This window comes from Tetrahymena thermophila (assembly GCF_000189635.1).
Source record: "Tetrahymena thermophila SB210 genomic scaffold scf_8254391, whole genome shotgun sequence".
Lineage (NCBI taxonomy): Eukaryota > Ciliophora > Oligohymenophorea > Hymenostomatida > Tetrahymenidae > Tetrahymena > Tetrahymena thermophila.
In genome coordinates, this window is record NW_002476174.1 from 243,421 (window position 1) to 271,408 (window position 27,988).

The window sequence follows — 27,988 nt, forward strand, 5'->3', positions numbered from 1 at the left end:
CCTTTAGATGAAATATCATTTTTAACTTGAATATAAATGATAATTTGCATAATTAAAAAAATTTTTTTAAAGTATTTTTAATATTTGTGATGATAAATTATGACAATAAAACCGCGCATAGAAATTAAATATAAATAGATTCTACTAAATTAAAGATTCATTTATAATTTGGCTAACTAAATTATTTGTTATCAATTATAATTTATAAAAGTAGAAAAGAGCAGATTTTTAAATTAGAAAAATGGAAATAGAGAGAGATAATCAAAGGGATGATTAGCAAATTATTGAATATTTTTTAGAGAATTATAGAAGGGATATACGTTTACTAATGAGAAGAATAGATCCAAGCATTTATTATAATTTTAGTGTTAAGTAATTCATTATAAATTTTATGGTATTTATGATTGTAATTTCGCTTTTTAATAGTATGATAGAATTCTTTGATAGATTTCCTGAGAGTGCAAATAAATTTTTTTAAAAACCTTTAGAAATGAAAAGCTTATTGGAAGAAAGTATTGTTGCTTCATAAAAATAATATGCAATTGATTATGCAACAACGGATAAGTATGATGAAGATGATGAATTATTTGATGCAGTTTAGGAGATATCTGATGATTTAGGATAAGAATTAAGTGTAAAAGAGTTTGTTTTTGTTCAATTTGTAAATATTCCCTATACAAAAGATGTTTACAAAACAAATTTGACTGACATAGGCTCAAACGATATAAATAAGCTTGTTATAGTCTCAGGAACTGTAATAAGGACAAGTACAAGAAAGGTATTATAAAAATCAAAGCAATTTAAGTGTTCTAACTGTGAGTAGGAATATGTTTTTAAAGCGGAACATGAAAACTATGGAGTATTTCAAACCAATTCAATAAAGTGTAATAAATTGATTACTGTTGAAAAGAAGAATAATCCTTTTTACAACTTAATGCTGGACATAAAGAGAAATATAAATCCAAATAACAACAATAACTACAGAAACAGATAATAAAATAATTATGAAGGAGATGAAATTAATGAAGAAGGGAATAATAATTCTAATAGTAGAAACAATCCAGCCTAAAATAAAACTGAGTAGAGGAAATGTGGCTCATAAAAATTTGAAGCTGTTGATGGAACTGAAATTTGTATAGACTACCAAGAAATACGTATATAAGAACCTTTTAAAACTTTAAAACCAGGAAATATACCCAAAACAATGTGGGTAATTCTAGAAGTAAAAATTATTTTTTCTTTAATTTCCATTTCATCAATAAGCAAAAAATTAGTAGTTAAAGAATATTTTCTCTTAAACCCAATAAATAACATCTAATGAATAAACAATTTTAAACAAAAAGTCAAATCTTGTAGATTAAATGAAAGCAGGAGATGATGCGATCATTACAGGAATTCTTATTAAGAGATGGAAAAAGGCAACAAAGGATTCTCGTCCAGAAGTTAGTTTGTGCATTATAGCTAATTCAATTTAAATTAAAAACTATCAAAAAAGTATTTTAAAAAATTGAAAAATTGAAAAATAATAAATAAAAAATAAATTTTTATTAGATCTGAATGACAAAGATAAAAATCAACTAAAAAGCACTCTCGAAGAAGAACTTGATAATTTCTATAAGAAGCAAAGGTTTATAATTAATTGAGAGAATAGATAAATTTTAATAAATAAATTTTTAATGATTAGAGACTTAACAACTGAAATAGCTGCAAGAAATTAATTAATATAGAGTTCATGTCCTGACATCTTTGAGAAAAATGATATAAAATTAGCAGTTTTGCTATGCCTTATAGGAGGTGTTTCAAGAATAGAGAATAATACTCGTATAAGAGGCTAATGTCATATGATGCTAGTTGGTGAGCCTGGAACAGGAAAATCATAAATATTAAAGTATGCAACCAAACTGTCTAATAGATCTGTTTTTACAACAGGAATCGGATCAACATCTGCAGGTCTAACAGTGTCATTTACTAAAGAATAAGGTGGAGAGTGGATTATGGAAGCAGGAGCATTAGTCTTGGCAGATATGGGCGTTTGCTGCATTGATGAATTTAATCTAATTAAAAAAGTAATAAAATTAATTCAAAAAAAAAGAAAAATATATTTATTTCAAACATTTTATTAAGGGTGATCATGACTCAGTTTTAGAAGCTATGGAATAGCAAACTATAAGTGCCTCAAAAGCAGGTATTACATCAAAATTAAATTCTAGGACAACAATATTGGCAGCTTGCAATCCAATTTTGCCTGGATAAAGATATTAAACAAGTGTGGATATAACTGAAAACACTGGATTACAAAGTCCGTTGTTGAGTAGATTTGATCTGATATTTATTGTAAAAGATATTGTTAATTATGATGCTGATTCTGAAGCTTGCGAATTTATATTAGAGAGATTTATGAAGAAAGAAGATAGAACAATGAACTATCAAAGAAGTGAAAGTTTATGGGAAATCGAAAAACTTAGAGAATATATTAATTTAGTATAAAATAAATTTGAGCCAACAATTACCTCAGATGCATCCTAATTGATTTAAAAGTATTACTAGCACCTTAGATCAATTGAACTTCTTCACTCTAAAACCACTATTAGAGCTTTGGAATCACTAGTTAGACTTTGTTAAGCTCATTCAAGACTTATGTACAGAGATAAAGTAGAAGTTTTTGATGCTATTTGTGTTATTACTCTTCAAGAATGCAGCTATTTTACAGGACTGCTTGAAAATTTAGATCCATTAGAATATATATTATTAGATGAAGATAAATATGAAGAAATTGAACATGTTATTAAAAATAATTTACGCTTTATCTCTTAACCTTGATAATAAATTAATGAATCAAAATATATTTTAATTAGCAATACAAATATTTTACTTTTAAACTTGAAATAAAATAAATAATTCCCAATCAGCTCTACAAAACATTAATAAAATGTTGATAAAAATATACTAAATCTTAATTTATCTGCTACATCAAAAGTATGTAAAAATGTTAAATTAAATAAATTACTAAATATAAAATGTGCAAGTTTTAAATAGTTATTCATAAATTTTAGCAATTATTTTGTCATTTGTTAAAAGCTTTGTAAATAAATATAAATTTTATCTAACACTTGCTTGTAATATTAAATTTGGTTGTGTAAAAATCTTAAAATAAAATAATTTAACTTGAAATAAATATTTTTAAATTTTAAATAATTATTATTGATAAATAATAGAATATTTTTTGTTTATCTTGAAAATTCATTTTTATAAAACTTCTTATTTATTTTTATGTTAGTATCTATTAATTTAAGTTTATATTGAAACAATTTTTAAATACCTATAATCCTCTAAGTTAAGGAAATAAAAAATAATTTTATACAAAGATTCTGAACTTAATTTTTTGTAACCTTAAAATTTGTTTTGATTTAATTTAATTCGACCTTAACTTAGAGAGTAGCCGATATATTTTATCTATATTTATTTTAAAATTAGATAAAGCTTAAAATATTAAAAATCTATAAATGTAAATCTTAGAATTATTTTTAATTGACATTATAGCTTTTTTGCTTGTTTGTTAGCTTCAATATACATTTTTATAAATTTAAAATCAAGTTATTAAGCTTATTTGTAAATTTTAAATTGGTTTTTAGAAAATAAGATTTATTTTGTATTATTTATGAATTTATAGCATTCAATAAAATTTAGAAAATAAACTTCTTTTATTTTTAAAATTTTAATGTTTATTATTAGCTGGATCTATATTTTATTAAAGCTGATTTGTTAGTTAAATCATTTATTTTTAATAATTGAAGTTTCTAATAAAATTAATATAAATCAATCTGATAATATTGACGACAAAAACATATAAATGGATATTATTGAATGGAACAATTATTAAATTATTTCACAAATATTATTATCAAAGTATTCATTAAGTATAGGTTATTAGTTGTTAGCTCATAATTTCAAAATTGCTTAACAGGAGATTTAGGAGTAAGTTCATTCATAAATTCAGGGAAAGTGACTCTATTGTCTTGGTTCTTATCGTATCTCTTGATTAGAGTTTATAAGTCATTTGTAGAGACAAAAATACCATAATCTTAGAGGATAGCCTTAAAATCATTAAGAGTGATGAAGCCATTTTCAAGGTTATCAATAGCCAAAAATGCATCGTATAAAGAAAACAAAGGTCTTCTGGAAAGCTTTTAACGGATATATTCAGCTTCGATTTCAGCTTGGAAAATCTTATTCAAAAGTTTTTTGTAAAGTCTTCTGGTTTCAAGAGAGAAATTAATCAAACCATCATCGGGATTGAGATAGTTTGGAACTCTGCTCTTGCTCAAGGCAGCATATTCAATGCTAGCAGGTGTAACTAATTCAGAGAAATCGCTGAATTTTAATAATCCATCATTATCTCTATCATATCTCTTGTAGAATAAGTGTAACTCGTCCTTGGTTGGGTAGATACCTATTTATAATTTAATTTTTATTTTCTACAGGTTTACTTGTTTGAATTTTATTTTGTAATCTATTTGTTAGCTTAATTCTAGCTAGATTATTCTAATTTATTAAAATAATTTTTATTACCGATGTCGTTAAGAGAAAGTTCAAATTCAAATTTAGAAATGTATCCTCTTGCTTTCTTGTCGAAAATTCTGAAGGCATCTTCAGCATTGAAGTCGTGTCTAAAAGATAATTGATTCTTCAATTCTTCTACATCTCTATCAAGTACAATTTATTCTTTCAAGGCTCTGACAAGGTGTTCTTCTTCATTTCCTCTCATAGGTGATTTAGAAATGTTAAGGTTAGAAGTGGCTGTTTAGTGGAATCCCTTTGAAGCACTTCCGTACATGCTTTGGGTAAGAGCAAGGTCTTTGCTGGGAGTATGGTAAGGAGATCTTTATTAGGTGGTATATCTAACAGGAGAGCCATAGTTAGATCTTCTAGCAGGTGAGTAGTGACTGTTTCTAAGCTTTTCTAAGCTAGCAGATCTTGCAAGATAGTCTTGATATCCGATGTCCTTTTCAGCATCTTAGAAAGCTTTGCTAGAAGTCAATCTTGATGGAGTGTTATAAATGCTTCCTATAAAAATTGAAAAAGGAGTAATTTTTATAGTTTCAATTAAATTTTTCTATAAAAAATTTACTGTTTAAGTTAGATTGTCTGAAACCACGAGAAGAAGAACCAAGACGTGAGCTGTTAGCAATGTAAGAAGGAGAGGGTTCAACAGGAGTAATGATTTCTACGAATTGAGGATAGCTAATAACGTTAGTGTTGCTAACTCTTCTGAAGAAAGCAAGTAATTAATCTTGGCTCAATACTTTACCTTGAGATCTCATAAATTCATCAACGCTATTTATATAAAATTCAGTTAAATTATCATTTTTTTTGCATTCAATCATAAAATAACTAAAAATTTATTTTATCTGCTTTAAAAAAATGTTAATTTTTTCATATTTAATGGCTAATTAGTTAAGTAATGCTAAATAAAACATTTCATCTTAGTCTTTTTAAAAAGTTTTTATTCTGAATTTCTAATTAAATAAGTTATAAAAAAATTACGCAGAGATTGTAAGGGAGCCAGTGCGGACATCATCAATAGCATTGAATAAATCAAGCTTGTTGAAATCGTAAGAACTGCACAAGATGTCCTTCAATGATTCTATATTTCTATAATTCTTGACTTCCTATTCAAGGACTCTGGCGAGAGACCATTCAGCTTCATAACTATTTGAATTGCAAAATAAAATTTAATGCAAATACTGAGTATTTAATTTAGTAAAAACAAAGGAAACTATTTAATTTACGGTAAACTTTCACCATCTTCTAAGTAATAGCCTTCTCTTAAATTGGCAATTTACTTGAGTCTGGCATCTTCTTAAGGCAAAATGCTTTCTGCAAAACTATTTTTAAGAAAAAAATTAATTAATTTTCTTGATAAATAAAGCAATAGAGATTTTGAAAGGAGAGTTCATTTATGAAATTGAAAATATTTAATTACTCTGCATAAGTGACACGACCATCACCATTAAGATCAAGGATGCGAAGGAGTTAAATAGCTTCTTTGTGGCTGACCAAAATTTTGTTTTGTTCTAAGAAGTCAATTAAATCAGTGGCAGAGAGTTAGCCAGTCTTAGTTTGGTCGAGTCTACGGAAAGCGGATTAAGGCTCAAAGTGTCTTTGCTCAGCGAGGACTTAACGAATAACTTCAGTCTTCTATTCACCTTCTGCAACGGCCTAAATTAAGTTAGATAACCTGTTCAAAGTGCGATATTATAACATTTATTTTTCTTCTTCAAAATCTAAAAAGTAATTTTTGTAGGTTTATTTATTTTTTATTATTGCTTGATAATTATTGATGCAAATAAAATTTTATTTATCTAAATTGATCTTGATTTTGACTGGCCTGCTTTAAAATAACTAAAGATCTTCAAAATTAATGAATTTTGACAAATAGATAATATCATTTGTATAAATGATATTGATTAGAATTCACTAAAATTTATCATTATTAAATTATTCAAACTAAATTAACAAGCAAGCATCAATCAATTGAAAAATGCACTGCAATCTTTTCTATTCGCTGGGGATAATTATTATTAATGAGCAAATGAATGAAAAAATTCATCTATTTTTTTTGTTTTCCCCAACAATAAATCTTAATTAAAAATTATTCCTTTCTTTTTATCCATAAATAATCTTTCCATCTGGCACAAAATCTTTCTAATTTTCTTAAATCATAATTTTTTACTGCTCCAATAATTAAAAATTCAATATGAGTATCTTTGTAACTCTGACAATTTATTTTATGAAATACTGATTTATTTCCAATCATTTAAAGAAAGCATACAAAAATAAAAATTCTTTCCATTGAAAATTTATAAATTTATTTGTTGGTCAACTAATTCTTAAAAGATATCATTAATATTTTGCTTGGCTATTATTTGCTGCAATAAATTTTGTTAAAAAAAGATAACCATACATTCTTTCTTTATGATGCTATTTAAAGCAAATTTATTATAAATGGAAGTATAAATTAATGTCGGTAAAGTCAATAATGTTAAGTAACAGAGATAAAAAAAGTTTTGTACATATGCTATCAGATATTTTGTTTGGTTTATTTAATTACAAATTTAAAAATTAAGACTCATAGGTTATTATGTAATCTTTCTTACTTTTCATAAATATTTCTAAATTCTTTAGAAGGTTCCATATATTGAGATATTATAGATAAAAATATTATTTTTTTAAATGATTTATTCAATAAAATTACAAGATTGCACCTAATTGTTTGTAAAAACTATAGATAAATGCTTTGAGTTACTATTGTATATGATTGAAATAATTTAATACAAGTCTTTTTTAGTGACCACTTTAGTTTAGAAGAAAAGTTTATAACCAAACTTTAAATAAACATAAAAGCTTTGTAAAAAAATCTATTTATTAATAAAGTATTTATTTGAAGACAATATAAATAATTAATGAATAGTGCACAGACTTGATATTATTCAAGTATGTATATAAGTAATATATAGTTTGTATTTATTATATTTTTTATTTCTAAAAATAGATATAATTATTTTTTATTTTGATACATTTGTCAAAGCAAATATTGTACAATTCACTAAGGTTTTGATAGATTCTTTAAAATGCCTAGAACATCTTCTATATCTTACTTTAAATCAGCAGTTCTATTTAAATAAATTAAAATAAATAAATAATAATAATACTTTAGTTTTAATTACCCTTATTTTTATAAGGTGCTTCTATCGTATTAGTTTGCAAAACTGTTTGCACTAGGAGGAGAGTTTTGTTAGTAGATACCAACTACCATCTTATTAGAGGAGTGATTCGAAAATTTTCTTGATACATTAGGATCTTATATTTAAGTGTTAGAACCTACTCTGCTTGCTTAGAGACTCTTCTTTATAGATTTCTGAGAAGATATTTAGTTAATCTATTTAATTTATCAAATTTTGAAGTTAAATCTAATATGATACTAAAAATGTATTTACACTATTCTGTTAGGAGTTTATTTTTAATTTATTCTACTCTTCTAGCAATCTGCTGCTTTTTGTAGATGGTACGTAGACAGGCTTGTTGTTATCCAAAGAGCTTTGAGAGTTTATCAAAGGTTTAAAAGTGCATTCTTGCATTTCTAAGTTAGCTTTTTATTATTACCATTCTCTTATTTTTCTTTCCTTTTCCTAAACCCATTCAACATTTCTCTTCATGAATTCTTAAAATTTCATTCTTAATTATTTAATTTACAATAATTTAAAATTTAAACGACACTTTTAAAGTTTTAAAATAAATTTTGAGGAATTTTTTAATATTTTAAGAAAACATATTTTTTTTAACTAAAGAAATAAAAAATCTAAATGAAAAATAACATAAAAAATTACCTGTTTTCTTATTCTAGTTCTTGCAAATATTTTTGTTATTCTTCTGTGAGCTAACCAGAGTTTATTCCTTCTTGAATATTTTTTTAAATCATTAACTCCCTTTGGTCCTTAATATACTCCTAGTAAAGATAATCTTCATAATCCTGAGTATAGTTTACTTCATGAGAATTTAAGTTATTTGAGTAGGAGCTTTAGCTTTACATTTATTGTTGTGAAATATTAGTAGCCAAATTTTTGTTTGTATTGAGTGTGGGATTGCTTGTAAAAAGTCTATTTACTGTCTATGAAGCTGATTATTCAGACTGCGAAGGAGATAAATGTTTTCCAGATTTCATAATTCTAATAGTAATGTAAAAAAATATTTTTAACAAAAAATTATCAGAAAAATTAATAAAAATTAAGTTTGATTTAGTTTAAGTTAAAAAAAAAATCAAAAAAAAGAATTTTATAAATTAAACTGAATAAATTTTAAAGTTGAGGAAGCTGAAATAATAAATTGATGAATAAGATTAGTTTTTTTACGTTGCATCGATAGTAGGTTAGGTCTATGAATTAATTAATACCTAATACTCTTATTCTTCTTGTTATAGTTTACTTTCAATTTTTTCCAGTTATTCTTTTTACTTTTATTTGTATGCTTAGAGTTGGCTTTGATTTTTTAACTAGAGAGGGCTTTCAGATTGTTTTGAGCTAGAGTAAATAGGTTGCTGTTTTTATGATTGAATTTAGCTTTGCTAATTTTGATTAGCGTTTTATTCATGATCTATCTGTTTAGTCTAATTATTTAAGTATTATTATTATTGGAATCTTAAATTCTAGTTTTATTGGTAAATATTCTCTGGAGACTTTAATGATTGTGATGTTTAGTATTCTTATTCTTAATTAGTCTAAGATACATTTATATTTTGATTGCTATTTTAGTTGCTATTAATTGATTTTTTTCTTTAGAATACTTGACTAGTGGAAAGCTCCTTATCTTAAATTTTCTTTTCTTGATATCTTTAGTAAAGATTGAGTGTATTCTAGTCATTATCATTTAAAGTAGATGAAGAAGCAAACTTTTAATTTTATGAAGTCTAGAGATTTTATTATTCTTTAGTAATGTTTTTACCACTTATTTTAACTTACAATGGTTAGCTTTATTCTTTCTAAACACTTTTTACTTTAGTTTGGGTATTCTAAGTAACTGGAGTTATCGAAATTTTATCTTTTTAATAGAATTTTTTAATTTAAAAGAATCTGAAATTTTAAAAATAAATTAATAAAATAAAATTATTTATTTATTTACTTCTATCAGAAGTTCCTTAGGTAGAAAGAGTAATTTTGTAGGAAGGAGAATTTTTTCTATCAGAATCTGTAAGTTTCTTAAATTAAGAAGATTTAGATTCTATTGGCTAATCTGTGTTATGGCGAGAAATAGGTTTTTAAGTATTTGACTAACTAGCTTCAAAAGTTTAATTCTTGTGAAGGATAAATACTTTCTATTCTTATTATTTTTCTTTCTTTTTAGTTTATTTAGCATTTTTATTAAGATTGAATTCTTCTCCTCCTTCTTACAGTTTTTTGATGGTAGCCTTTAGCGACTCAGACTATGGACTTTGAATCTAAGATTAATTTGGAGATTTAACAGTGCTTTAGGATATATTAAAAACTGAAGTTTTATCAGCTTTAACTTGCTTTTTTTTATCTTACTATTTAACAGTATCTTTAGGAGATTTAGAACCAATTCCTAATTCTTTATGGGATTTTAGCTGGACTTTCAATACTTCACCCTTTTATTTAAAAGAAGAATTTTTCAACTCTTCTTTATTATTCGATGATGTTATCTCCTCTTTTGAACCTGATTTAATCTTTTAGAAATCAATCTTAATACCAGAATTTTATTCAAATTTTTAAGGTGTTCTAATTGAATTCGGAGCTATTATTTATTTAATTAATATTTTTAAACCAAATTAATTTAATTATTAAAAAAATTACATTGCTTTTCTGTACTTCTTTTTTTAAGTGATGATGCTTTGTTATTCAGAATATTAAAAATATTCTGAGGCGTTTTTTAAAGATCTTCATTTAGAATAAGTTACTTTGCTTTTTATTTTTGAATTTCCTATTAATCTTTTTATGCAGAATTATTATTGCTTCTGGATGATTATAGATCTTCAATGATGGTGTCTTGCTTAAAGTTATTTTATTGCACCTTTTTTTGGTTATATTTTTATATTTTATCTTAAACATGCTACTGAATATCTTAAAACACTATAAATGTTCCAGAATCTTAGCTCTCCTTGCTTTCTTTCCTTTTCTATTCTAAATTTTACTTACTTCTTTTTATGAATTCGCTTGCAGTTAAGTTGGATTCGCTTGATTAAGATAATTCTGATTTTCTTAATATTTTTGATAATGACAAACTGCTTCCTGATTTTTGAATAGCTAAAGAGGAAGAAGATCTTGGAATATTTGGCTTTTTTGAAAGTTAAGATTGCTGTAATTAAACTTCAGATTTGTTTTTTTTAGGTATTTTCTTATCTGAGATATTATTAGGTGCTTCTTTATGATATTCTTGATCTACTTCTTCTACTTTCTCAAGAGGGATAGCATCTTAAATACTTATTCTTAATTTTTAATTTTCTTAAGATCTATCTTCCTCATTATGACCACTTTATTCATCTAAAATATCTGCAATCTTTAAATTATTTTCTTACGTTTGATTTTCTTCAGCTTCCTCTAAAATATCATCATCATCTTCTTTTTCGTTATCTTTCTATTTTTCATTAGGAGTTTAATAAATGTTTTCTTAATTTTATTATCTTGATTTAGGAGATGGTGAAGCATTCTACTCAGGTAAGGATTAGTGGGATTCATTTTCTTAATTGTTTTGTGGTGTATATTCTCCGACTATAAAATTATCTTATTGGTTTTATAATTTGTAAAGATTAATATTCAATGACGTAAGCTATGATCCATCATTTTTATTACTATAGCTCTCTTCTGTTATCTTTCCATCATTACTCATGTTCATTATTTTTTTCCCCCCTTTATTAGCTGATTTTTTTACTTTCTTTTCTTAAGTTTGGATTTCGTCTACTTGCACCATTTCTTCTCTATCACTGAGATTTGGAGATGAGGAGCTATACGAATCGTCAGCTCTGTTTTACTAGAATTTCGACTATTTATTTTAATTAACTGAGTAATTAGACTCTCTGTTATCTCTCACACTATTATTTTCACTGAAGTATTTTGGTATATTTTCATATTCATCTTCTGCATCTTCGCATCCTTAATCTGTCTTCATACTTTAGCTGTGCTAAATCCTTGAGCTTTAACGGTCTGTATTACCACGCATAGTTCCTGCTTCTTAAGAGGAATTACAATCAGCATTTTAATTTTTATTAAAAGACTAAAATGTTTAAGAATATTTTTAATCTCCTTCTATGTTTTCCTAATTAATCTCACCTCCATGTAGTTATTATTTAGCTTCTTCTTACCTTTCTATTGTTTACCTTTTATTATTGAATGGAGTAAGATCTTCAATAAGCAATTCTTCATCATTAGGATTGATATTATCTAGCTAAAGATTCTATCTATTATCTTGCTCACTTTAAGCTGTAGCACAGAGTTTATTACTATTCTCTTTTAATATTGAATTAATTGAACCAAGGGGATTTTATTATTGTTGATTAGGGGTAAATGGTGACGAATTTTGTAAGAAATTTCTCTATGATAGACTTGCTTCTTTGTGTACAGCATTTACAGGACTGATAGATTAATGAGTTGTAAATATATTTTGTTGATTCTTCAAGTCGCTTTTATTAATATCATCATGAAGCCCTGATTAAGTAAGGTTATAATCTATCGGGATATTTTATTATTCTACTACCTAGTCAAAGCATGAAACTATTCTATGGTGATTATCTGTGGTTGTAGACCCAGCCACAGAGGAGTTCATATAAAATCTTAAGTCTTACCCATTAAAATTGGAAGGATTTGCACTTTTATAAGGCTACGAATTGAAAGGATGAAATGCAGAAGAATTTTGAGAAAGAGGTGAAACATTTGAATTCTTATGATTTTGGTATGATGTTTAGTATTAATTCAGCTATGCTATGTTTTGTAAGTTCAAGTTAGACTAATGATGAAGTTAATTATCACTAGATAGAGTGCCAAGCAACTAAGAATTAGATTTCGTGTTGGAATTATTTAGCTAGTTTTATAAGAGAATATTTTCATTATACTTATTAGCATAAATATGAGGGGATGACATGTGAGAATTAGCAAATAATTAACTTTTTTATACTTCATTTTGTAATGTAATTTAAACATTTTATTGATCTATCAGTTTTTTTTATTATTCAATTAACTATTTAAGCTGTTCTTCTATATAAATAGAAGAAATGCTATTGTTAGCACCCAATCCAATCTCTGATTTAGATCTTTTAATAAACTCTTGGATATCTTTTTCATTGTAATTACCTCCACTAAAGTTTTTTCTTATGAACTCTTCAAAAATAGGATTCACCCAACCCTTAACTTCTTCTTCGATCTAAGGATCTACAAATCTTCTTTAAACCATCAAATGATCCACAGATTTTACTTCTCTAAGCTTTCTTTTTTCTTCAACTAATTCCTTAACTTGTTTTTAGTTTTCATCATTTTATATTTTTTATATTCCAAAACTGTTATTGTTATTTAATTATGGATAGTTACTTAAACTCTATGATTATTATATTTCTTAATTTTTAGAAGCCTTCTTTACGTCTTCATCACTGTTTTATCTACTGTGTAACTTTTCTTTGTGTAAGTTTTATCTTTCAAATGTCTAAATTTAGTCAGTTTTTTGATCATTGTCAGGTAATTTGGCTGAAACATTATTTTGAATAAATGATGTTTATTAATATGAAGTTACTAGGGGATTTGGAGTATAATTTTATTAAGTTACATCACTATTTTAATTGGTTTTACTTTCAAATTAAGTTAATTATTAAGTTGTAGGTTTGAAACTATCAAATTAATTGGTTATAGACGAAGAAGCAATATATTGCGAACCTTTTGTATTATTATTATTTTGATTTATAGGTTTATAGCTGTCATATTATGGTATAGAAGAAATAATATTTGAGGATGATCTAGTGTTTACTTAATTTAATAAAGCTGGTGACTAAACTTTATATGTAGTAAAGGTTGTAACAGTTGTAGTAATTTATTCTGGATTTCTAAACTCAGTTAATAATTATTTATTTGGCTACTCACTTTTAGATCTTTACTCTTCCAAAAATTATGTTTGTTTGTATTTTATATAATCTTCTGTTGACATAGAAGATAAATCAATTACTGGTTTACTAGCTTATGTATTATTTTATACTTAATAGTTACTACTTAAACTGCTATACTATTAATTAAAAGTGCTATTTATAGCATTAATTGCAGAGTTTGCACCTTCACTTATTCCATTTTACTGCCCTGTTAGATTAGAAATGTAATTTGAAACGAAATTTGAGGTAGAGTTATTAGATGGATTGTTAGCTATGCTAATATTGTTAGATGTGCCATTATTATTAGCAAATGAGTTTTCAACAGGAATTGGATTATTGTTGCTTGGATTAGTATTATTGATAGGAATAGTATTGCCGTTAGAATTATTAGTTGTGCTTAAAATGGGATTATTTAAAGAAGATATTTAAGTTGCATATACTTAAATATTATTATTTAATAAATAATTAGAAGGATTTTAAGCAAAAGAATTAGCTGTAGTAGATTAATTATCAATAGGAATTTAAACAGGGATTATTTATTCTACTTTCTCTTCTTTGTTTTTAGATGTCTTTTTTACAGTTTCTTCTTATGAAACATCACTATTGATTTATTTTGTGGCATCTTAAGTATTTTAATTTTAGTAAACACTACTAACCATTTATGAAGGAACTCCAAAATTTAAATAATTTTTAACTAAATCATTTCCAATAAATTTTTGATCTTTAATAAAAGTTTGTTCAAGTTATTGACCAACAATGCCATCATACTTTTATGAGAAGCTATTTAATCCTTTATACGGATCGCTGCTTATACTACGTCCTGATGCAGATGTTTCTTTTGTATTACTTTAATCAACTACTAATATCTTAGAGCTAATATCAATTTAACTTTTATCCCTGTATACACTTTCTCTCACTTTTTGTTCTTATTTTAACTCTTCTAGCAATTTGGCCTGAGAAGGTGTAAATGATCCCTCCTTTTTTTAAGCTAAGGGATCAACTGTACTTGACCTGTTACTACTTCTTTTGTTTGTTTAGCTAAGTTCTGAAACTTTACAAAAATAAAAATAAGTTAAATATTTTAATGAATAAAGAAACAAATTTATTTATTTACTTGTAATATTTTGAGCCTAAATAATACTTTCTAATTTAACTTCTTACAAAGCAGCTATTTTATCTGATTTACCAACATCAGCTATTTATGAAGTTTCTTTATTTTCTTTTTGCAGGGACTCATAATTTTTATCAACCTATTATGCATTAGAAAAAGAAGACACTCCCATTTTTATCTCATCAATTACTTAAGGAACCTAGGAAACTTAAATATTTTGATTTTAAGGAGGGATCGATAAGGATCCGAATTAGGGAGAAGAAACAGGAAGAATATCTTTTTATTCATTTTAAATTGGCTTGTCTACAATTTTGTGAATTGGTTACTGTTCATATAAAGGAGGTCTTCCTATAATTTCTGATAATGGAATTTCATCGAATTATAATTTAGTTTGTTAAACTTAAATTGCTAAAACTTTGTCAGTAATTGATTTTTTGTAGCTATAATCTATGAAGGCAGAGTTTTAAATACCTTTTTTAGTGTCAGGAGACTAATTTTTGCTGACTGAATTTTATTGCTAACTTTCAATTCTACCTCTTTTCTATTTTATAAAGAATTTATTTAATATAAAAGCTAAAAATTTAAAAGAGATTTCAAAAATATTAAAATTTACAATTTAATCTACTAGCCCATCTTAATCATTTACAACTACATTGAAAACTGAGGTATTCAAGTTATTATTCACTAAATACATATCATTATTACTTTATAATAAATAGTTATTTTAAGAAATCTAGTGTGAAGGCTAAAATGAAGAAGCTAATGAAGTCATAGCTGAATAATTAATTGGGTATGGAGGAGCTGATTCGCCTCTTAAATTAGCTTTCTCTTGAATATTTGTTTGCTAGCTATAAATACTTTCTTATGCTTTAGTTTAGTTAGTAGCAGCACCTATTTATTCTTGCTTTGTGTCAGGCAGGACTGTAGCTTACAAACTTTGTTAGCTTTTCAATCTATTTTCACTGATTCCAGGTTTTGATGCTGGGATAGATCTATCGCTTTGCAATGGAGTATTGATAGCTTAGTTTTAATACTACATATTTTAGGCCTTCTCTAAAGGGATATTAAATTTATATGGTCTGTTTTGAGTAGCTTAAAATTACTATGCTATATATATAGGCTATGAAGGCTAAAGACTTTATGAACTCCTAATATTTTATCTGCTTTCATGAGGAGATTAAACTATACTTGAATTATTTTATATTGAACTATCAGTAACTTATCTATTTGCTAAAGATGCATCTACTTACACTCCTTTCTGCTATTAAACTACTACTTCTTGCTATAATTTTGTAAAGAATAAAATAAATTATGTTTAATATTGCTTATCTAATTTAAATATATTTCATATCATAAATTTATTATTTATTTTTTCAATTTTCTACTTAAGTTAAAACGTTTTGTATTTATTTATTTAATATAAATTTATCTTATTTTAATTATAAAAAATAATTATTTGTTAAAGTATTATACCTATTGAGGTTATTGCTAATTTGAAATTGGTGCTCTTTGATATGTTATTACTGACTATACTTGCTAGGATTGAATAGGCTAAGTATTTTATCTTGCATTTTAAATATACCCTTTTTATATTGATAAATTAATTCAAAATATACTTTTTGAAATTAAACAGTTTTATAGTTTAAAATAAATGCATAGATTTTAAATATAATAAATTACCTTGTTGAGAGATTGGTATTGTAGAATTTATTTAAAATACTGCTGAGGAAACAAAGGATTAGTTTTATGAGAAATCCTTAGGAGTGAGAATATGCATTTCACTTCTTTTTTTGGTATTATTATTAATGCCTTAATTGGAAACGAAACTTTGGGCATCTTAATTTCTAAGATTCTATTAAGATTCTGGATAGCGATTTTAAAAACTAGTATTTGAGTTCATTTACTGTTGTTAATCTTTTATTTGACTATCACCCATCTTGGAAGATCCTGGAGTGAGACTCATTTGAGAATTTATTTTTAACTATGGCACTGATGGTTGCTATTTTATTTAAAAATTAGAAAATTTTATTGGAGACTTGGCTAGTTCGTTCAGTATTATTTTTATGTTTAAATAATTTTTTTACAGATTTGGGAGATACATAAGTCTCAGGCTCTAAAGACTAAGACATTTTATCTGTTGGATTGATAGTTTTGTAAGTAACCGATCTCTAAGTTTTTATGATTTTACGACTTTAACTTAGGTTTGATAATCTCGAAGACTAAGTTGGCTATAAACTCATTTCTTTTAATTATTTCTTATTTATTAATTTAATTAAATTTACAAAAAGAATCTTACAAATTTATATATTAAATTACTAAGCGTAACTATCTATCTATCTACATATTTATTATAATCAAATGCAATATTTAATTGAATATTTCTACAGATTAATTTCTAACTTTGCTTTTTTGTTTCCCACCTATTTTTTTTGCTATGCTATATGCTTTTTTCTTAATCAGCTAAAAAATTGTATTCTTTTTAGATTGTTTACTGTCTTTTCAATTTAAGAATTCATTTAAAAGATATAACACTCAACGATTTCACTGAATCTTTCTCAAACAATAAAAATTTTTATTTTTATTTTGCATTTTAAATAATAAAAATTAATGTCTTTTGAAGGTAATTCTTCACTGATAATTATTCCCCTCTAAATCACTGATCCTAAAAATAATTCTAAGCATTTTGAATTTTCCTAAAAATTTTAAACGAATGAGGAAAATATATAAACAACCACAAATATTCAGTAGTAGCATTTTTATTATAGTAACTATTATTTTTGAAAATTTATTTTGATTCTTATAAAAAGTTTATTTTCTATTTCAATCATTCTGTTAAAAACTTTGAAGATCACAGTTAAGCAAATGCTAAAATTTTTAATAATATAAAATAAGTTTTTTTATTTTATTTTTTGCTTAATTTGATAAATTAGTAAGTAATTAGAATTTTTTTAATTCCAAAACTTCATCTTTTCTTTTTAATTTAAAAATTTATAACAAAAAATCAAAAGATTCTAATTTAAATATATTTTTTTTTTTTGGTACATTTTTTAGATTATTTTAAAATTATTTTAAATATTTATTTTTTTTGTTATCTTTACTTATTTAAATTTAAAAATTATTATTAAAAATATTTATTTGTCTATTTTTCTTGTAATAAAATTTTTAAAAATATTAATTAGATTTAATAAAAATTTCAATTAGATTTGATAAAAATTTCAATAAGAAATTAATTTCAAGCTATTATTGAACTGGCTGATAATTAATTATCAATTTTGGATAATAAATTAGTAACAAATATTAAAAGTAAATTAACTGAAAATGTAATATATAAAGAAGTAAAGTGATATTTTTTAATAATTTAATAAAATTTGATTAGCGGTTCAGAAATTTTTTAAGTTTATAGATTGATTATAGTTGTTGATTTATTGGTTAGATTATTTTTCAAAATCATATTTTTATTTCATCAGATTAACTCATTTATAAGTTAACATTTATATTGTAAGGACTGTTTTCTTCATCAGAATTTTATCTAATAAAACCAGTATTTTTTAGAATACTTTAATTTTTTTAAATTTTTTTAATGATAAAGATTGAAACCAAAAAGAAAGCTAACACAATGGCAAAAACCACTAAGAATCCATAATATTCTTTCAAAATTATTAATGCTTAAGAATCTTCTGGCTTTTCTTAGGGCAAAATCTCGTCATAAAAAGGAAGCCTCTCAATTAAGAAATAACTATCTAAGACAAGCTTTATTCTCAAGAACATCTTAATGGTCACTACTTTATCTATAAACAAAAAATTAATAAATGAATTTATAACTAATAACAATTATACCTTATAGCAAGATTTCTTGCACTATCTCAAAAGAATTTTAGAAGTTGATTGAAAGAGCATTATCTTTTAAAGTAATAAGAGTAGAATTTCTTTGAGTAAATTCTGTAGAATTTATATTATAGGTAAGTCCTACTTAAGCTTTTAAAATGTAAAGAGTAGGATAATTCTCAAATTTAATTTTAATATATTTTTGCTAGATAAAGCTCTTGTAAATCAGAGAATCTGGGTCATACTTTACTGTAGTTTGGATGTTTGGTAAATTATCTATAAAAAATGCCACTTTTATTGGGTAGTAAGGATCTTGCTTGAGGGGTTAATATTATGAGGCAGTGATAACTAAATTATTCTAAGGTTATTAAATCGATTAATATTTTTATGAGTTTCGAAACTATGTCAATCTTTATTCTGTATCAGCTACTCTTACCCAAGAAATGTAGCGTATGTAAGAGTACTAGTTATAGACAGTTTCTAAAATTATTTTAGATTACGCTACTTCATCCTAAGTACCCTTTCTTAGTATTTTAAAAATAAGAGAGCAATAGTTGATGTATTAGGAATATTCGTCTGGATTACATATTGATTAGATTTCATAAACAGGAAATTCTAAAAATACGTTGACTGGTAAGTATTATGTTCCATCTTATTAAAGGTTATAGAGTTGTTTCATCTTAAACTTATCTTATCCTTTTTCAAAGTAAACTTCTAAGTCATAACAAGAAGAGTAGAACCTATAAATAGTGAATTGCAAATTGATTGACATTTCCTCTTGAGTACTATTTGTGAGTACAAAATCAATAAAATTCATGAAAGAGTCAGCTAAGAAACACTCACTAAGGTCGCTATGCTTTGAGACAGCTTATTAGCTTTGAGTTAATGTAGTTTAAACTAAAATAATTAAAAATATCAAATGTAGGATTTTCATAAGTAATTCTTTTTATTAATTTTTTATGTTATTTAAAAAATTAATTAATATCAACAAACATAAATTTTTTTTTAAAGCAGTAAAAAGTTTATGTTAAATATGTATTATAATTTGTCCAATTTTTATTTTTTTTAAATGTTGAATGATGAAGTATTATTAAAAAGCTGTTTTTCTTCCTGAAATTTTATTTAAAAACAAATAATCTAAAATAACATATTTTCGTTCTTTCATTCATTAGAAAAAAGTTTATTATTTAAATTAGCCAATCATCAATCTATCAAATTTAAAAAAAATAAATCAGTAAAATTTGTTCGTATTATATTTATAAACATCCTTTTAAAAAATTTAATCTAATATTTTTATAATAACTAAATTTTTACATGCAAATTAAAAAAAGTTTATTTTTTAAAGCAATCAAAAAATTAATAGAATTTTGTGTTTACTGAAAAATAAATTGAAAAAATTAATTATTTCATAAATAAATTTAAGAGATAGTTTGTAATTTTGATATTTTAAATAAATAAAGTTACAAATATGAAATATTTTACACAGCTATTAAATTTATACAGTTAGTTAATTTAATCATTTTTTATAAATAAATTTTTTTATTTATTAATCTTAAAATATAAAAGGAAATTACTGGCTTAAATAAAAAACAATTTGTTTGCTTGCAAGAATACCTTCAAAATAATTAAAAGCTCCAGTTTTAATTTATTTACTATAACTTAGCAAAAGATATTTGAATTTTATTGCTTTTGAAATCTACTAGAGATTAGAAAGAAAGAAAGATAGATAGATTGATTGATAGTTGACTTTATTTGCAGGCCTTTACTTAAAATTAGCTGAAAATAAGTATTAAGAATGTAAATAAAAAGAAAGAAAAATTAAATGAAATGAAATGGCATAAATAAAAAAGATGAAAAAAGAAAATAATTAAAAAAAGAAAAAATGAAAGACAGAAGAAAAAAAAAGAACTAAAAAATAAAATGAATTTAAAAGAATTGTAGAAAGAAAGTATAAAGAAAATAAATGGAATTAAAAAGAAGAGATGAAAAAAGTAATTAATTAATGGTCAAAAGCTTGCAAGGGAAAAGAAGCCACATTACTCACATTGCAAGGATGGTGAGTAAAGTCATTTAAAAGGTATTACATTTACATGAACATAAACCATACTTTTCTTCTATATTATATTCTTTCCAATTCTCCACTTCATAAACCTCTTATATCTGGGGGTTAAAGTAAATTCTATGATTTTTGTTTGTTCCCTTTGAAATCACTACTCCAAAGTGATCTTTTCTTTCTTCTCCATGTTGGTCTGTGTTTAGAGGAGATTAAGTCTTCACATTTCTCTTTGTCGTGTCTTCTTACACTAATATTCCTTTCATCTTCTTCTTTTGCTTAGGAGGTTATGAAGGTGGATTTGTCATATTTAATGTATCTTGTGACTACTAATTCTGTAACTTCCTTGCTGGTGAACCTGGTGCTAATCCATCGTTCTCTGATGAAGAATTCTTGCTTCTCAACTACTCGATTGCCATTTCTTGACTTATCAAGCCTTATTTCTACTTCTTTTTGATTTCTTCTTTTTTCTTAGTTTCTGCTGAAGGTTGATCAATTTTTATTTTGGAAATCGATGCGAGATCTGCTACTTTATTTTTATTCATCTTTCTAATTTTTATTTGCAATGATGATGATGATGATTGATTGACTCTAGTTTTGATATTTAAATTTTAAATATAGAGCAAATACCTATTATTTTATCTTAAAATGCTAATAAAATGCAAAAAAGAATTATATATAATTATTCAATGTTACTGTTTCTGGTTGCAATAATAACTTCTATTAGAGTTTGTTAAATTGTGTTTGAAAAAAAAAACTTGCTTTCGGTTTTTAGAAAGGTATTTTTTTGATATTTTATGATAATAATTGTTTTTTATATAATTGATGCTTGGAGTACTTGAATTAAATAAATAGTTCTTGTTTGCTTTTAATAATTTATTAAATATAATTTAAAGGTTTTTGCATAGATAATCTCTATATCAAATAGGAGTTAGCAAAATAATAAACAAAAATCAATTATAATTACTGCAGTCTATTCCTATTTTTATTCTTATAAAATAAATAAATTGAAGTGTAATAACACTTTTATAATAAGTTCTATTTAAAATTCATAGATACTCTATAAAGTATTTTAGTTTTTCAAATATAAATATTCAGTTTTTGCATTTAATTAATTGGCTTACAAAAAATTTAAATTCATTAAATAGAATTATATTTCACAATTGAATAAAAATTGTTAATAACTCTAATTTTTTAATAATTTTATAACTTATTGTTGGAAAAAGGTTAAACAAAAGTTTTAATTATTTATTTTATTTAAGTATTTTTTAAATTTCAAATAAAGAAATTGCTAAAAAAAATGAAAATAAGTCAATTTAAATTGCTACTTTCATAAACACTCAAACACCTCAAAATTAACAGAAAAAGTTAAGCTAGTTAGTTAGTTAGTTAGCTCATTATTTATAAAAATAATTAATAAATAAAAACTTGAAAAGTAAATAAATACACAATTTATTTTTGCTGAATTGTTTTATTTGAAAATATATATTTGCATTTTACACTTAGATCGATGAGCTTGGTTATTCAAATTTAATAAATTTATAACTTTTTTTCTCAAATTTTAAAAAGTATATAATCTATTTTTTATTTTGAAAATTTTCTTTCTAAAACATTACATTTTTAATATACTCATAGATTAATCTATTAAAAATAACTGTTAAAAAAATTATTCGTTACAATTCTGTCTAATTTCTAAAATTTTTAACTTGACTTAAGTGGTTTGGTCTTAAAAGTTACAGAACATTTAATTTTATTTTCAATTAAAAAATACTCATTAATTTATTTATTTAACAATCAATGTATTCATTTATTTAAAAAATATATTTATTTTAATTTGGAGCAAATATTAAAAAATTATTTTATCAAAAATATATTGAATTTTTTTTAATTGAAAATCAAAAATTCAAACAATCCATTTTCTTTTTAACTTTTATAAAGTGTATAAAAATTTTATTTATTTTATTTTTTAATAATTCTCTTTAGTTTATTAAGTAAATACGTAGATTTTTTTTCATATGTTTACAGCATTTACTAATTTAAAAAAAATTTTAGAAATAATTTATCTATTTGATAATTTATAATTTAAATTTTATCAATTTTGAATTTTAGTTTGAGAAGTTCTTTAATTTCATTTAAAACTTTTAAAGTAATTTTAAAATATTCTTGGCGGTAAATAATATTATAATAAATAGAAATTTGAATCGAATATGTATAGAATATAGTTTGTTAAATTAAATAATGATAAATTAGATAAAAAATTAATTATAATATATTTATATTTATTATATAAATTATTTAAAGAATGTAAGAGAGGCTCACTCATTAATTGATATTTAGTAAATAATTTCTTCAATTTAACTAAATACTTTCTTGAGAGCTATTTCATCCAGTACAGTTCTATAATAAAATAATTTTGATGTAATTATTAATGAAAGATGCATACTTATTTTTTACCAACTTAGTTAGTTAGATAGATAGATAGATTGATCAAGAATAAGAATTACAAGAATCAATTTTATTTAATAAAATGATAATCTGAGAAAGATATCTATTTATTTTTAATTAATTTATGCTTTAATATTATTATATACACTATATAATATTAATACATTTTATACATAATTTATTAATATTATTATTTATTGGTATTAAAAGTGTTGATTGATTGATTGATTGATGACTATTTTTTAGGTGATTTGATAATCATCAATTAGTGTTTGTTTGGTTTATATAGTTCTTGATAGATAATGATTATATGACGATGAATATCAATACAGGCTTTATAATATATTTATTTAAAAGGATTTTTAATTTTGAAATGTTTTATATATTATTTTTATATTTTATGTTTGCAATAATTTTATCATTTGAGTCTTCTTTCTTTTGTAGTTTGCTCACTTGCTCTTTCACTTGAAATTATTTACTTTTCTTTTCTTTTACTATTTGCTTATGATTGCTTGCTTGAAAGACTGGCTGTATGTAGAAAATTATATTATCTATGGATATTGTAAAATAGAGTTCTATATTTAATAAATTTCTTTTTGAATTAGCAATTAAATAAGTGATAATAGTTTTATATGAAAATATTCCTTCCTTCCTATATATTTATTTATTTATTCTTCTGGCAACAGAAGTTTTTTCATTAGAAAGATTGAGTGCCTTTGTACTTTAAAATTTTTATATATTACTGTTTCTTTTATTGATAAATTATTGAAATTATTTAAAGACAGGTTTTCCTACGTACAACTAATATTTAAGCAATAATTTTTAACTAATGGGTATTTATTTATTTATGTTTGTATGTTTTTGGTTCAGCCGTTCAGCTTTTATTGAATAATAATATTGTTTTCCCTTTGCTAATATACAACAACTCTTTCTAAATAAATTATGATTGCCACTTGCCTCCACTTTATGCATCATTCTTTCTTTAAAGTTACATTATCATTATTGATTGATTTGTTTTACTATTTTCTAACACCTTTAAATACAGATTTGAATTCTATCAGACTTGCTAACTATTCTTATTGAACATGAATTACTTTATCGATAGAATTTATCTTTATTTATTTATCAAACTTTTCTGAATTGAATCTATTAATTTGTCTAGTAGGAGTTTCTATTTATATTACTACTTTAACTATCTCTTCCAACCATGCTAGGATTGCTTTAAGAATCATTTCTAATTGCATTTTAATTCCTTTAAATTAGTTGCTATGTCTATTGCTGATAGTACTAGCTATTTATAGAACTATTGTTGTAGTTTTCTATTCCACTATTTTCCTATTACTTTATACTATTTATATATTACTACTATGCCCCTTAAAAACTACCAGATGCTGGTCTATTTGATGCTATATACTCTTTAGACTAGTTCTATTGTATCATGCTTTAGCTGAAATTAGGTTTTTAAGAAAGTGTATTTTATTACTATTACTGTTAATTGCTATAAGGTATACTGATTTAATTATCTGATTATAAATTAGAAGCAGAATTAGAACTAAATCTTTAAACCGGATACCTGCTTTCTTAATAATTTTATTCGTTTCTTTGCTAATGTGTATAGGGTTAATTGCCTTTAGGAGGAGGTATTTATTGATTTTGTTAGAATTAAGGATTTCTTTAATTTATGCTTACAGAATTGAAATTATTTGTTTGCTCTGAGAAGCTTTAAGAAGAAATCTACCTTTGATACTGCTGTAACTGCTGCTGAGATGAGCTATTTAAATTGGCTTAAGAGTTAAAATTGAAATGCTTATGCTGTGGAGGTGGGTACTCATGAGGAAAAGTAGAGCTATTAGAATTCTAATTGTTCGAACGATAATTGTTGGGAGGTGTATTTTAGCTAGGATAAGTGCTCTAATTAGTAAGAGATGAAAGGTCATGCTGAGTAGTATCTTCATCATATTCATCATTATCTTCAAATTTATTTTAATTACATTGATTTAATCATTGGTGAATTTAGTAGGTGCTGGCTGTTTTTAAATTGATAGATTGAAATTAATTAGAAAGGATTGATTATATTATTATTATTATTAGAGTAGTTTGAGAAATAATAAATAATATAAAGATAATAAATTAATAATTTATTCTAGCTTAAAAATTAATTGCTTGTTTGTTTGTTAAAAGCTTAAAAAAAATTTTTTTACTTAAATAATTTCTTTTTTGATTATTTTTTGTTTTAAATTAAAAAATTTATGTTTGTTTTCTTACTCAGCAAACATTTAAAATTTTTGGGATTTTATAAAATTTTGAATGTTTTTTAGTTTGTTTTATGTATATAAGATTGATTAAATAACTAACTAACTACTCTTTTAATAGATTGAATACACGGATTTGCTGAATAAAAATACACTTTTGTGAGAACAATTATTCTAACACAATTCAACTAAATAAATGTTTGTTTTTAAAAGCATGAAAAATATAATTTTACCAGTGTTAATATTCTTGTTATTGTTAGAATAGTAATGCTGCTTAGATTGTGATTGCTGTGGCTAATAAGAAGAAGAGCTCATTCCTTTATTCATTCCGCCGGGATTATTACTTTAATTGGAAGGATTATTTTGGTTCATTGAGTGCATTTAGTGATGATGGTGGTGGTGATGGTGATGATGCATACTTTGTGATGAAGATGTGTGAATCATTCCATTTGGTTGTTAACCAGATTATGAGAGGGATCCAGACATCAAACTTCCACTTCCACTACCACTCATAGGGTTGCGCTTTTATATCATATTTGTATTTCCTTATGGATTATATATATTCTATTATTAATTTAGGACTTATTGAGATAATTATTGTTTTTGCTATTGAAGAGTCTTTTCTAAATCTAAAAATTGAGGAGTGCTGCGCATCCCAGATTGCTAAGACTGTTTATCATCTTAATTTTATTAGTCATCATCCTCCTCTTTCATACTTTCACTTGCAGGATGCTAGGAGTTCTTCTTTTTTAAAGAGGGAACTGATCCTGTAGAGCCAACTTAGCTACCTGGTGCATTCTTTTATTGAGAAGAAGATTGCTACTAAGAAGTGTTGGAAGGCTACTGCTTTGATGCAGTATTTTATATATTGTTTTATCCTGAATTCTACTGAGCAGAGTCTCCCTCTTCATCTATCATTTCATCATCTTCATCCTCATCGGAATCATTTGCATTTGCAGCATTTGGATCATCAGGATCCACATCTTTGCATGGCACTTTTATATTTTTATAGAGTTACTTCAAGCCTGAGCGCGTAACAAGTTCATCGAGAGTTTATGGTTTCTTTTCAGCATGAATATAAAAAATAATTAAAAAAGCAATGATAGGAGATACATAATGAAAGAGATTTTTTTTGCGTTCGTTGAGTTCTAAAGGAATTTAATAGGGTATTTCACCAAATAGAATAAATACTAAAACTTCTAAAAATTAGTTGAGTTGGTCTTTCTCATCCAATTTGGTGAGATAAGACTATAAAACATCAACACTTTTTGTTTTTTTACTCCCGTTTAAAATGTCTTAATTAATTTATTTAAGTGTCGAAATCAATCCTTATTCCCTATTATTGTTATTCTAGCCTGCTTACTAGAGATTAGTATTCAGTAGTTCTTAATAATCCTTCAAAAATAATGGAGCTGCATAACGAAGAAAGAATGTGTGTTAAACGTGATAATGGATTATCTTGTTCACGTGTTATTTAGCTTTATTCTTTTTCCATTTATCTAATAAGTGCTTTTTAAAATTAATAATAACATCTTATGCTTCTAGACGGTTAATGGCAGGAGTTTTGTTGCCTGTAGCTGAATTAGCTTGTGCTGATTGTGAACCTGAGCCTCCCTATGCTGAGCTAGATGCTCCCTAGCCTGATTATGAAGGTCCACTAGCTGGATTTGCTGAACCTAAATTAGAATTCTATTATTATTGCGATTGGAACTGCTAGGATTAATGAGACTCCGATTTTTCTACATCCATGCTTTATGAAAGCTATTATGAATTTTGTTGCATACTTAATGAATGCTGATGGTGATTATTTTGAGAAACCTTTCCAGTGCTATGACTGTTCAAATTAGATCCACCATCATCATCTTTATACATTTATTGTGACTAAGTGGAAAGATGCTATTATGATTGCTTTTATTAATTCTATTAATTTCCGCTATTACTAGCGTATCCCATCATATTTTGATTCGAACTGCCTCTTCGCACAGAAGATTATTAACCTACGCTGCTTCCTTGATAGTTTTAATTAAGCGAATTGTTAGAATTATTGTTGCTCATGCTATTTTTCAAATAATCCCCCTAGGAGTTATTGCTGTTGTTGCTTTAGTTGCTGTGCATCATCATACTACCTACTGAAGATTATGTTTGCTAACTTTATAGACTGTTCCTCATTGTTGAACCTCCTACCGCCTTGTTACTATATCCTTCGCTAGACTAATGCTGTCCAGTAGAACTAGTTGGGCCGTAATTCGGATCAGGGTTATTATTTGAAATATTCCCTTATAAATTATTCATGCCTTTTTATTTGCTTCAATGTGCTTTCAAACACAAATTATATCCTTTATTAATTTAATTATATATTATTAATTATGATATATTATCAATATTGAATATTAATTATTTTTTTAATTTTATATCTTCTTTTAATTACACAAATTTTTTTTTGTTTGTTTGCAAAAATACATTGTATTTATAAAATCAAAATATTATAAATATATATTTTTTTAATAAATTTTTTTGAAGCTCTCTATTATATTCATTAATACAAATCATTATCATTCACACCAAATACATATTTTTATAATGAAAAAAGTATCTCATCACTCATTATCACAAAATTTGAATCTTAACCTAACTATTAATGCATCTACATACACATACAAACAAATATA

The 27,988-nt window shown here is 24.8% G+C and overlaps 7 protein-coding genes across 7 annotated transcripts; 1 reads left to right on the forward strand and 6 right to left on the reverse strand. All coding sequences in view use genetic code 6, as the record gives it.

The window, feature by feature from the left end:
• Positions 1-241: 241 nt before the first annotated feature.
• TTHERM_00703910 (MCM2/3/5 family protein) lies at positions 242-2,820 on the forward strand (the record flags this gene model as incomplete). The annotated part of the gene is made up of 6 exons (XM_001032062.3): positions 242-372; positions 427-1,222; positions 1,344-1,494; positions 1,552-1,627; positions 1,685-2,066; positions 2,125-2,820. The coding sequence occupies 6 exons, from the start codon at positions 242-244 to the stop codon at positions 2,818-2,820; spliced, it is 2,232 nt and encodes a 743-aa protein (XP_001032062.3).
• Positions 2,821-3,947: 1,127 nt separating this feature from the next.
• Positions 3,948-6,264, reverse strand: TTHERM_00703920 (EF-hand pair protein; the record flags this gene model as incomplete). The annotated part of the gene is made up of 6 exons (XM_001032063.3): positions 3,948-4,450; positions 4,570-5,064; positions 5,129-5,334; positions 5,545-5,709; positions 5,790-5,885; positions 5,984-6,264. The coding sequence occupies 6 exons, from the start codon at positions 6,262-6,264 to the stop codon at positions 3,948-3,950; spliced, it is 1,746 nt and encodes a 581-aa protein (XP_001032063.3).
• A 1,339-nt stretch (positions 6,265-7,603) lies between these two features.
• On the reverse strand, positions 7,604-16,984 carry TTHERM_00703930 (hypothetical protein; the record flags this gene model as incomplete). Its single annotated transcript, XM_001032064.2, has 12 exons — positions 7,604-7,673; positions 7,728-7,939; positions 7,998-8,235; positions 8,388-8,726; positions 8,910-9,594; positions 9,676-10,305; positions 10,365-14,684; positions 14,748-15,285; positions 15,358-16,026; positions 16,218-16,327; positions 16,425-16,743; positions 16,829-16,984. The coding sequence occupies 12 exons, from the start codon at positions 16,982-16,984 to the stop codon at positions 7,604-7,606; spliced, it is 8,286 nt and encodes a 2,761-aa protein (XP_001032064.2).
• Positions 16,985-18,191: 1,207 nt separating this feature from the next.
• On the reverse strand, positions 18,192-19,341 carry TTHERM_00703940 (transmembrane protein, putative; the record flags this gene model as incomplete). Its single annotated transcript, XM_001032065.2, has 2 exons — positions 18,192-18,532; positions 18,582-19,341. 2 exons carry the CDS (start codon positions 19,339-19,341, stop codon positions 18,192-18,194), a joined length of 1,101 nt encoding a protein of 366 aa, XP_001032065.2.
• Positions 19,342-20,085: 744 nt separating this feature from the next.
• Positions 20,086-20,667, reverse strand: TTHERM_000703948 (transmembrane protein, putative; the record flags this gene model as incomplete). The annotated part of the gene is made up of 1 exon (XM_012800063.1): positions 20,086-20,667. The coding sequence occupies one exon, from the start codon at positions 20,665-20,667 to the stop codon at positions 20,086-20,088; it is 582 nt and encodes a 193-aa protein (XP_012655517.1).
• A 496-nt stretch (positions 20,668-21,163) lies between these two features.
• TTHERM_000703949 (hypothetical protein) lies at positions 21,164-21,763 on the reverse strand (the record flags this gene model as incomplete). Its single annotated transcript, XM_012800064.1, has 2 exons — positions 21,164-21,213; positions 21,319-21,763. The coding sequence occupies 2 exons, from the start codon at positions 21,761-21,763 to the stop codon at positions 21,164-21,166; spliced, it is 495 nt and encodes a 164-aa protein (XP_012655518.1).
• A 2,429-nt stretch (positions 21,764-24,192) lies between these two features.
• Positions 24,193-27,611, reverse strand: TTHERM_00703950 (hypothetical protein; the record flags this gene model as incomplete). Its single annotated transcript, XM_001032066.2, has 2 exons — positions 24,193-25,037; positions 25,553-27,611. The coding sequence occupies 2 exons, from the start codon at positions 27,609-27,611 to the stop codon at positions 24,193-24,195; spliced, it is 2,904 nt and encodes a 967-aa protein (XP_001032066.2).
• Positions 27,612-27,988: the final 377 nt, after the last annotated feature.